The sequence below is a fragment of the Pseudonaja textilis genome, chromosome 4 (assembly GCF_049901715.1).
Source record: "Pseudonaja textilis isolate UNSWEBS1 chromosome 4, rPseTex1.2, whole genome shotgun sequence".
NCBI lineage: Eukaryota > Metazoa > Chordata > Lepidosauria > Squamata > Elapidae > Pseudonaja > Pseudonaja textilis.
The window spans coordinates 62,463,895-62,475,913 of record NC_141993.1 but is presented as its reverse complement, the minus strand read 5'-3'; the positions used below and the strand labels follow the sequence as shown (position 1 = coordinate 62,475,913).

Genomic DNA, 12,019 nt, shown 5'->3' with positions numbered 1-12,019 from the left:
GCATTAATTACTAGCCATGTAATTTTAAATGCTTTTATTGCATATATTTCTACTTTAAGTCATTCTGTATGGCTAGCTTCCAAGGCTAGAGATTTACTCTTGACTGATTATACATCTGTATCCCAAAACATTTTCTTCTACATTTGTAAGATGCTTTGTATATTGATTTCAAAGAGCTAATTATCTCAATGTCCAATTCTAGAGCTTGAACACTCAAAGAAAGGAGTTCACAGAAATGGATCAATTGCTCAAACCTTTTGAAGAAAAAGAGACAAAGCAAATCATGATAACGTGCAAATCCCTTAGTCTCAACCTTCAAGCTTGTGTTTCTGATAATGAAAATGATCCAGTCACCAACGTAAGTCTGAAGCAGGTTGCAGAAATCTATGCTTCTCCAGTGAGACTCAGCATGCTTTAAATATCAGTTACTGGGAGGAATAGGGAAACTTCTCTATGTGAACTTTCCAGAAGCACTTTGGCAAGAACAGTGGTCATTTTGTCTGATCTAGCAGGGATTTTATGTCCCTATGTTTTTTTCTAGTAAACAGATTTCCCAAAGGTGCTTTTTCAAGAGGCAACTGGACTTTCTGGTTTTTCATCAATGATGTTTGGCTTCTCATCAAAGAAGCTTCTTCAGCTTCTTTCTGCTAAGGGACCTTGGCATGAGCAACAAAAGATCAAATTATTCCAATATATAATCTAATATCTAATAACATTCATCGTAGTTGATATAGTTTTTCCACAGAATAATTTCTGGATTTTATACTAAAATGACAAAAACCCTGACATCTGTTGGACAAATGGGTTGTTTGTTGTAAACAATGTAAATAAAAAATGGGGAAAATCTGAGTATTTCTAAATATATCACTTGTCAATATATATAAAAGAAAATGTAATGGATGGAACTGTTTAAATTATGAACAATTTATCTTACATTGCTTTTGGCCAATGTATTGATTTCATTCATTGGAAGATAGCAGCAGATACTTTTAAAGCCTAGTTTTGCTAGGAAATAAATAAATAAAGGCATAAAATAATTCCAGAATGAGAGTGGGAAAAGTACATACAGGGAGACATATTGAGAGTAGTGTTTGAATAATACACACACAGCACACAGATACACTGTAAAGTAAATCTAGGTTTTTACTTCCAGAAACATATAAGCAAAGTTCAGAATAGGCAGTCCAAAGTCATTCACAGGTTAAATCAATTTAACCCGGTCAGCCAAAACTTTCACTTCTTATCTTCTTCCTGCACATTCTTTTCCGGTCGAGTTCTCCTTTGTGGTGGCCATTTCTGACCACCGCTGCAACCGCCTTTGGGAAAGGGAGTAATGGCTAGCTGAGGAGGAGAGATGCAGCTCTTCTCAACCCTGCTGGTGGTCTCCCCCCTCTTCATCACCTCTATGGGGTGGCTTAGCCCCGAAACCAGCCGGCTCGGGCCACTCCAGTGGCGAGCCCAGACAGAAACCACGCACGATCATGCATTTCTGTCTGTTGCCGAAGCCCTTCAAACCAGAAGTCCCAAGATAATAGCTTTTTCTTAACTGCAAAGCATATGATGAAACAGTCAATATTAATGTATGTAATAGAAGATAAATATATCAGTAGTACTGGCTTGTATGATCATGATTCAATTTAGTAAGTTAAGATATGAACAAGTATTTTCTCATGTATTTAGTCCCCTATTTATATGAATTAAATAAGGAAAATTATTTAAATCTCAGTTTCCAAATTAGGAACATGGCCTACTATCTTAATAGCAAGCCATTAAATTAAATGAATTCAAAATTGTGGCTAATTTGTAGTTTTCTTCAAAGTTCATATCTGTTTCCATAGTTTGAACAAAGTAACATGTTCTTAGTTTGATAACCATAATTTCCCAATTTGAACCTTCTTTGTTTATGTAAGACTAAAGAGGCTATATGCTATCTGAATGTTTAGCATTTTAAAGTAGCATACAATTATACACAATACTCTAATGGTTTATTGAAAAACCTCTCGAATTCACAGCTTAGAAATATATTAAACTCAGTAGACATATTTGAGATATATTTCAGTTTTTATTTTATTTTTTATTACTTTTTATATATGTTATTTAATGTTGTTATCTTATTAGATGTGTGATTTTAATAAATTATTAGCCATTATTAGAATCATATTTGTGAGATGGCTGGCTAAATAAATAAATATTTTTGTTTTCAGATTGAGCCCTTTTTTGTGAGTGTGGCTCTTTTTGACTTAAGGGACAACCGAAAGCTCTCTGCTGATTTCCATGTAGACCTGAATCATATTATTGTTAGACATATGATATCATCCTCATCAGAAAATGGAACTGTTGAAACAACTGGCAACAAAGATGAAGAACCTCAGGTTAAAGGATTCCCAGAAGAGTGGCTGAAGCATCCCAAACAGGTTACAAAACTGTTTTGTTCACAGGCATCTGCTTTGTGAACATCAATTGAAAGTTATCAGTAAAGAAAATTGTATGTCATGTTTATTTGGGTTTGAATGATTACAAAGCAGTAGATGGGTAGTTATAAGTACTCTTCCAATCCATGAGTAAAATCTGATTATTTTGGAATTGTAAATCCCACCATTCCTTCATGGAATGATAATAATCCTAGAGAACATCACATTGGAAAACAATTTTTTTTCAAATTTTCTTAATGTTGCATATCCCCACACAAGCTCAACATTTCCAAATAAAGAAATGGGGCAAAATATGAAATTATGGTTATCTGTAATAAGAATAAAAACTTTCTATAGTCTGCAATTAAGGTGGTTAGAAAGGTTATATTTGTCATCAGATTTTTCAAGTAGGCCTCTTATTGGCTCTTAGTTTATAATAATCCATTATCTCATTCTTGCTGCTTATGTAAAACTTGTCAGAGTAAAGAAATTTGCTGCTTCATGAAGAACGACATTAAAGATTTCTATACCATCAGCAAATGCCCTATGCATCGTTCAGCCACAGGTTTCAAACTCCTTAATATTGTCAACTTCTTAATAAAATATATCCAGTCCACAGAATGATTGACAAAATCCTTGTTGCTTACCAAAACTCTTTCAGGATGCTTATAGGCAGTAGCACATTTTGAAACCTACCATTGGTTCCTCATAACCTCCATAACTCCCTTTTATGCCATGCTTCCAAAAATAGAATAAAATCTCCATTACACATCGGTGGAACCAAATTATTCTAGAAGGAGTTGGAAATTTACCCATCAGTGGAAGAAAATTACTCTAGAAGGATTTGGATATTTTGTCAGAAAAAGGTAGAAGTTTGGGGATTAATGGAAATTAGAGTTGATGACATTTTTATGTTACAGAATAATTCTTTAAGTAAAATAACTTGTTTGTTGTATCTAGATTGCTACTTACTGATTTTTTTTCTACCCTCAGGGAATTTTCTCCATTAGTAACCCCCATTCTGAAATTGTTTTGGTGGCAAAAATTGAAAAGGTCCTCATGGGAAATATAGCTACCAGTGCAGAACCTTATATAAGAAACCCAGACTCTAACAAGGTAATGTAATTGGGAACATAAATGGCTTTCAAATCCTAAGGGTCAAATTAACTATTGACAAGAGAAGCCATCTCTGGAGACAGCATTGGCAATCTATAGGAGCAGGAAGCATTGTTTGTTTATGCAATCTGTTTGTGCTTCTTCTTATTCTCAATGAAAGAGTTAATTTTTAACAATAATCAACTGAAGTGCTTCCAAAAATAAGTAATGTAAGTTGCACTAATATCAGCCTTACCAGGTAGACTAGACAGGGAACATAACCAGATGAACTAATTCTACTTTATTGTAAGGCTAATTTAACAGAATCTTGCAAAAGTGAAAGTACAATTTTCCCCCATTTCCTTTGCACATACATTAGGGGGGGATCTTTTCTGAGCCTTTTGCCCTGCCTACTGTTCAGCTGCAGACTATGCTGTCTCTTATCTGACCACACCCTAGGGACAGCCTCTGGCTCAGTCTCCCAAGACCATTCCCACGTACTGTTACAGGTAAATGTCTGATCTGCAGATAGAAGTATGATAGCTAGGAGATTTTAACTATTCAGCTATAATATTTTAGATTAGAAATATATCCCTTTTTCTATGAATAAGCAAAACCCCTTAATGAAGTCAAAATAATAGAATCAATTCCCTGGGAGTTTAGTTGGATTCTCCATCAATGGGTATCTTCAGGAATATTATGTCTTTCTCAATGCTATACCAAGTATATACGTACAACTGTATTGTACAAATGACAGCTAATTGGGATTTAAGCAACCTATTATTATTTTTCCTTTGCTTATGTTACATCATTTTATATTTTAAATTTTCTTCCTAATCTTTAACATTTGTTGTATATGTACTACTTCCGCTTTTATCTCAGCAGTTTAAGCACTGAGCATTGTGTTCATTAAAATAAAAGATTTTTCTAAAACTTAAAAAAAACTAGTATATGTGAGACATCCATGTTCATCATGAAATATGTCTATTGTTGTTCAAAAATTTCTCAGTGATAATTCTTAGGAAGTGTTATCAGGCTGAAATTATCTGGCAACCTGCTGTGCTGCTCTAGTTCTGGTTTTTCTGCATCATTTTAAGTGGCTAGGTGGCCTAGAAGAACCTTTCCAATGATGATACTATAGTACTTCATCATCAAAATGTCACCAATAGTCTAAAATTAAATTATTCTGAATAGAGTTTGAAGTGACCCTTCTTTAACATTTTCTTTGATTTTATCTAGTGGGCCCTGAAAGTATTAAAATCCAACAAACAATTTTGCAACAAGTTGGGAAAATATCGGATGCCCTTTGCTTGGTCTGTACGGTATGTAATTACTAAATGTCTATCAAGTCTTAGCAATCTTGCACCTGGTTAGAAATTATAAAATGCATTGGTTCATGCAAGGCACAATATGCCCTGTTTTCATATATGTGAATTGATATAGTTTCTAACAGAAAAATTAAAAGGTTTCCAGTATTTGCTATTCACTAAGGGAAATCATATTTGATTTCATTCTATGTTTTTGGTATAAAGTATATATTATAAAGAATAATAGAGTTGGAAGGGCCTTGAAGGTCTTCTAGTCCAATTCCCTGCTCAGGAAACCCTATACCATTTCAGACAAATGGTTGTCCAATCTCTTCTTTAAAACTTGCAGTATTGGAGCATCCACAATTCTGGAGGCAAGTCATTCCACTGATTAATTGTTCTGACTGTCATGAAATTTCTCCTTAGTTCTAGGTTGCTTCTCTCCAACAAGAAAGGGATATATTTTGATATACCAGTAAAACAATAGTTTTCATACATTGCAACTTAACACTATGGAGTCTACATTCATCATCATTATGCAAGCTTGTGAGAAATTATAACAGCTATGACAGCACTAACCAGCTTTATCTGGGCTCAATACTTGAGTAAAGTCAGTTTGTTGTTTGGATAGAATATTGCTATGAAACACTAGGGAAACAGGTTTGTTATTGGTCTGAATGTATCTTCACTATTGAACATGACTTGAGTTGTCTATTCCTACCAAACTAGAGAAGTGAAAATTATAGCTCTCCTGGTTCCAAAGCAAACTTTTCAGATGGCACAAAGAATTAGAATGCTCTACTGTCTGTCTTTACTGCCAACAACTGCTAGTATAGATTTTTAAAGCACAGATATGGCACCACTATTCTTTCTTGTCTCTTGTCTCAAAATGATGACAACAGGAATAAAGTGCCCAAAACTGAAGCCACCTCAGTTCAACTTCCAGCACATGTTTCTGCTGTTCAGATGACCACAAAAGAGATTGCAATGGTAGTAATAGCAATGGCAACAACTCTTCTTTTACCTCTTCCTTTCATCTTTCTGTGTCTGCTTTGGCCTATGTCTGGACTAAAAGAAATCTACAACATAAAAATATATTTTACAACTGTGTATATTTATGTGGCTTTATTTCATATGATCAGGAATGTTGAACTCATGAAGTGAGGAGCAAGGTGAAATTGGAGGGGTTCATGCCTGCAGGTGGCCGCTTTTCATCCCTATACTATTTTCAATAGTTCAATTACTGTATTTAATATCCAATAGCATTTGTGTAACAAGCCAATATGTTTCCCGACCCCTGGTGCCCATGAAGCACCTGAAGACAAATAGCAGGATAACTTCTACCCTTTGGACTGAATGAATATTAGTACCTTGTTCATATTTTTATTTAATTGTTTACCTGTTTGTTTATTAAATTTATATGGTGCCCATTTCACTTTGCAAAGCAACTCTAGGCAGCTAACAATTAAAATGTTATATACACATACATACTACATACATAAATGCATACAGTACATTCATACACATGCATACATACATACATATCCTGTATTAAAGATACAAAAGTTGAGCTTTTCTTTATAAAATCTTACCATCTAAAAAACATTTTTTCCCTTAAACACACACAACTTACTGCATAAAAATTGGCCTAACTGATGAAAAGCAGAAAGCTTGGATTGTGAATTTTGTTTCCAATATTTAATTTCTGACATCAAACACTGCTCTTGTTTTAAATGTTTTTTAAACAAGAAAACCAAATGAAATAGCCTAAATTGGACACATTTAGAGCAATCTTTACATATCCTTTCAAGATTCCTGATTTTCCAGACTTGGAGCTAAAAGTCTTTTTTTTATTATTACAATGCGTATTTATGTATCCTGAATTTGGGGCAGATGCCATTTGTACTTTGCCGAGAGTCAATAATTACAACATGCCTTAGCATTACACTGTGACAAGTCAGTCTTCCATTCTCATATTCCTACCACAGCTGCCAGAATTTGCAAATACGATTTGGACGTGGAAAGTTGATTTTCCCACAAAATATTTTCCACATATCTTTTCCATTCTATTATTCTCATTCAAAAAGATTTAGAACCCTGTCTGCAAAAGATCTTAACAATTTACAAAATTAAAGTGTTCTTTATGGCAGATATGTATCCTCCAGTTCAGCTATTGTCCTGGTTTGCAGTAATAGAGAACCTTGCTCTATATTTTAAAAGGAAAAGCTTAAAAATAAAAGATGGAGAATAAAATCCAAAATCAAGAATTAATGGGGCTGAAAATTTATATGAAAACTAATTTTTTTAATCTACACTGTTTTTTTATTACATCCCACTGGATTCAGTGAGACTGGTTCCTAGATAACTACACATACAAGTAACTTTAGCTATATTCTCATCTATGAAGGCTATGGCTCTTGATTTAATAATGTTATGTTTTAATAGGTGACAATTGTTGAACACTGTGCAAACAATTTTACCATCACTATAAAATTCATAGTGTTCATGAGTCTGTGGAAGCTTACTTTGATGTCATTTTCATGGTATTTCATATTGGTGTTAATACCAGTGTTAGTACATTTAATTTGGTATTACTGCCTCATTTGATTTCTGGAACATGGATAATTAAGAAACTATGGAATTAGTAAAAACCCTTGGCTAGTTTTTACTAGTTTGGTATACTTCAAAGCTTCCAGAATGATTATATAAGAATTAATTAGCAAGTGATTAATTTATCATTTTCTGTATTGTTTTTCTTTCCTGACAGGCCTGTCTTTAAGGATAATCAGGGAAATATTGACAGAGATTCCCGGTTTTCACCTTTGTTCCGACAAGAAAGTAACAAAATTTCAACAGATGATTTAATTAAACTTATAAGTGAATACAGAAGGTAAGATGTCCTTGGCTTAAGTTTCTAAAACTACAACATAGTACTAACTACTATTCATCAATAGCTTTGTTTGCTCAAAAAGTGCCAATGCCAAAATAATTTATTACAATGGAACAGATTTCACATTAGTTACTTTTCTGCCAAAGTGAGCTTCCAGAAAACTTATCCAAGAAAACTGGAGAAGTGTTTCATACAGTAACAAATATAATGGCTGCTTGAGGAAAAGAAAAGAAAGAACAATAGAGATGCAGAACAATTTACTGGAAAATTGTTAGATTTGATTAACCAAGGTGATTCCACAAAAGGATTTGGAGCTTCTTTGAAGGCAGTTTGGAACTTCTTCATCAACAAGTTGTTGGAGAGCTGAGCTCAACTGAGTGCAATTTCTTGCTCAACTGTGTTATAGCTGAAACCAGAGCAAAGTTAAATATTGTAGCTCCATTTCGTTATTGAAGGGAAACACTGCCCCCAAACTCTTATCCCAGCATATAATTCTTCCTCTTATGAAATGGATGAGGGCATTTTTGTTGCTGCCTAACCTGCAGCAGTTTAGAAATGGGCAGCTATTTTTCACTTCTGATTGTCAGCATTTCAAGCTGGCAAAAGTGAAGACAACCACAGATTATGTTTAAATTGTGTCTATGAGTTTGATTAATGAAAAGAGCATCGGTGTGGAAATGTCCTAATTTCGGCTTCTGTATTCTGTTATACAACATCTGTTTTGTTTAAGATTCATCCTCCCTGAACAATATATCCTTTCTGTATACTTGCTTGGTGACTTATAAAAACTCAAAAAAGCAAGATTTGTTAAATCTTAATTTGTTTTTTTAAATTCTAGACAATTGTTCCATGGAATAATTCTAAATACTACTGTGCAGCAGAATTTCTCTGACTCTAAAAAAAAGATAATTCAGTGTAATTCAAGCATACTGTTGTTTGCCTTCATTGTTTGTTTGATGTATAAATCATTAATAAACAATGGCTTATTTGGCCAGCATTTAGTATGTTTTCCCTTTTTTAATTGGTCTTATTTTTATATCTATGAATTGGTTAGAGGCTTAGGTCAGACATAGAGATGAATCAGATATGAAGAGTACTAACCAACAATTATAGCTTGTAAGCAGTGGTGGGATTCAAATAATTTAACAACCAGTTCTCTGCTCTAATGATTTCTTCCAACAACCAGTTCACCAAACTGCTCAGAAAGTTAATAACTGGTTAACTTTCTCCCAAACTGGTACGAAGTCAATAAGAAACCATGTAAGTCAATAACAAACCATGTTTTATTTATTGATCCCATTTCCACTTTTGGCACAATGTGTGAATCTATGAAAAAACCTATTTGTCTTATAAGTCTCTGTTCAAGTCTTATTCATAATTTTGCCTTAAAGACTTTCAGTACTGTTTTGAGATATAAGCAGAATATCCATTTATCTCTTCAGCCATTCATTTTTCAATAACATGAGGACATAAACCTTTTGTTTAGAAGGCACCAATCTAATCCCAACTCTTTTTGTGAATATACCCAGCAGAGAGCTTCTAACCATTTTCACTAAAAAGCTCAGTTGGTTCTCACTTAGTAAAATAGATGGTATTTTTAAAAATTATTTATATAAGCACACCTTGACTTACAGCCACAATTGTGCCCAAAATTTCCATTGCTAATCAACAGTTGCTAAGTGAATTTTGCTCCATTTTATAATTTTTCTTGCCACAGTTGTTAAGTGAATCACTGCGGTAATGCAGTTGTTAAATGAATCTGGCTTCCCTATTGACTTTCTTTGTCAAAAGTTCTCAAAAGATTATCACATGTACCTGGGACACTGCAACAGTCATAAATATATGCCATTACCAAGTGTCTGAGTTTTGGTCACATGATCATGAAGATGCTGCAATGAAGAATGGTGATAGACACTTTTTTCAGTGCCATTGTAACTTTGAATGGTCACTAAATGAAGTCTATCTGTATTTCATTTTTCAGGATAACAGTTTTTACTATATTTGTATAAACAATTATAATAGCAATAGCAATAGCACTTAGACTTATATGCCGCTTTATAGTGCTTTACAGCCCCTCTAAGCGGTTCTACAGAATCAGCCTATTGCCCCCAACAATCTGGGTCCTTATTTTATCCACCTCGGAAGGATGGAAGGCTGAGTCAAACTTGCATTTGGTGGGATTTGAACAGCCAATAGTCAGCAGAACTGGCCTGCAGTACAACACTCTAACCACTGCGCCACCACGGTAAAAATATAATAAACTTTCTGAATCACACAGTCAAGCTTCTGTGATCTTTTCCCCATGAACTTGGTGGTAAAGGCCTTGTGGAACATGAGGAAGGATTCAGCTGAGCAGGTTTTGAGATGGATTTCATTTGCTTGGTTTCCTAGATCAGAATTTTATAGTGTCTCAATTTTAAACCTGTCATTTTAATGTGTTTATACATTTTCCATCGCTGCCATGAATTTACTTCATTTTTATTTTATAACTCTTTTTGTTTTTATGCTGTTTGAATACAGTGTGTTCATCTATTGTATACTTCTGCAACTCTATTGAGCTAATAGAAATATTAAAATAAATAAACTATTTTTAAAAAATCTCATATTTTAATTACTTATGGTATTCACTTTACTTTGATATCAATAAAGTAAACTTTATTCTTTTTATGTTTGCAGAACTGAAAAAATTAATAAAATTCAGATCATCCCTGGAAGTTTAGAAATTGCTGTTGATTGGCTACCTTTGGAGCATTCAAGTATGAACTCATTTTATAAAAAGTCTACAATGCATAAACTGTCCAAGAAGACAGTGCATATTTTTGTTTTAAGATTGTTCCTTTATAATTTATGTGCTTTAAATTGATTTTTGTGGTTGCTGTGCTCAAGAGCAAAGTTTAGGCAGAAGATCAAGAGACATATAGATTTTACTTTGTTAATAGGGCAGCAGTTGAAATCATGATACTATGCATAAAATATATAATGGGATTTTCTAATGAAAGGTGGTTAGAAAGACTACATTTTCTAATTCAAAATGTGCCCTCTTCATGATCATATTTTATATTTTGTCATCTATTTCTAGAACTGGGACACTATTTTAAGAAATACTTTTCTAAATTTCTTAAATATAAGCTGAAATACTGGCTTGATTTCCACTGTTAATAGTATTTTTTTCATTTCAACTTTCAATTCCACATAAATATACATGATAGAAACTTTGTGGCTTAAAGCATTGTATATTATTGGGTTCCCCCACTGGAGGATCACGTATAATAAACAGAATAGAGAGTGATGAATTTCAGTGGCAATCCCTCTGTCATAAAATCATTGTACACCTCCAGTGGTTATTTGGAACAATGTGGAAATTATACATGTGACAACAGGGGGAAAGAAGAAATTTCTCCTTTCATTCTGCTGACAGATACCTGGTGTTTTATATATATGTTTTCTGAGGTTCTTGCGGGTATTTGTATGTGGATTCGGGTTTTCTCCCACATAAGATTGGAAGTATCTAGGCAACGTTTCGATGAAGTCTCATTCATCATCTTCAGGCTTGTGTCTTCTGCTCTGTGCTTCTCAGAGTAATGTGAGCTTGCAGCTGCTTCTTCCTTTTAACTGCTAGTGGGAGTGTGACTTGATTGGGTGGGGGCTTGGCTGTGTTCTGATTGGGTGGGGGGTGTGTTCTCATTGGTTGGGGTTTGGCTGTGTTCTGATTGGTTGGGGGTTGGCCGTGTTCTGATTGGCTGGAGGTGTGTTCTGTTCAGGTGGGGGCTTGGTTGTGCTCAGGTTAGTCTTAGTTGCTGGGGGATTTGAGCTGGTGAGCTGTGATCCTGCTGTTTGGCTTCGCGTTCGTGGTCATGCCGCATCTTCGTGGTGGGTGTCAGTTCGCTTCATGTATGGGTCAGAGAGGTTTGAAACGGGTAGTGATGCAGCTGCAGTGCAGCTTCTGGTCCGTGGTCGTGTCTCATCTTTTCTGTGGGTGTGAGTCTGCTTTCTACGTGGAAGTGTGGTGGTAGCATCTTGTGTGGCCCTCATGGGTATTGGTCTGGTGTCATTCTTCATGTTAGGTCCTCGTCTGTTCGTGAGGGAAGTTTTCCAAATGGCTGGTAGGTGGGAGGTGTCATCTCGTTTATTCATGCTGTGTGGGCGTTTTTCTATCTCTATGGCTTCTCTGATTATTCTGTTGTTGAAGTGTTCGGTTTTGGCGATAGTTCTGGTATTTTTAAAGTCAATCTCATGTCCTGTGGCTTTGAGGTGTTGGACCAGGGAAGAGGTCGGTTCTTCTTTTTTGATTGAGTTCTTATGTTCTTCAATGCGTG

General features: G+C 34.8%; 1 protein-coding gene across 10 annotated transcripts in view; it reads left to right on the top strand.

Moving 5' to 3' along the window:
- The window catches only part of DOCK10 (dedicator of cytokinesis 10), a 167,726-nt gene that overhangs the window by 93,045 nt on the left and 62,662 nt on the right, over window positions 1–12,019 (top strand). For all 10 annotated transcript variants that reach the window (XM_026701522.2, XM_026701521.2, XM_087933216.1 and 7 more), the window contains exons 11-16: window positions 203–358; window positions 2,205–2,414; window positions 3,405–3,527; window positions 4,746–4,828; window positions 7,581–7,703; window positions 10,380–10,459. In XM_026701522.2, coding sequence (XP_026557307.2) covers window positions 203–358; window positions 2,205–2,414; window positions 3,405–3,527; window positions 4,746–4,828; window positions 7,581–7,703; window positions 10,380–10,459 — 775 coding nt within the window. The remainder of the gene's footprint in view (window positions 1–202; window positions 359–2,204; window positions 2,415–3,404; window positions 3,528–4,745; window positions 4,829–7,580; window positions 7,704–10,379; window positions 10,460–12,019) is intronic.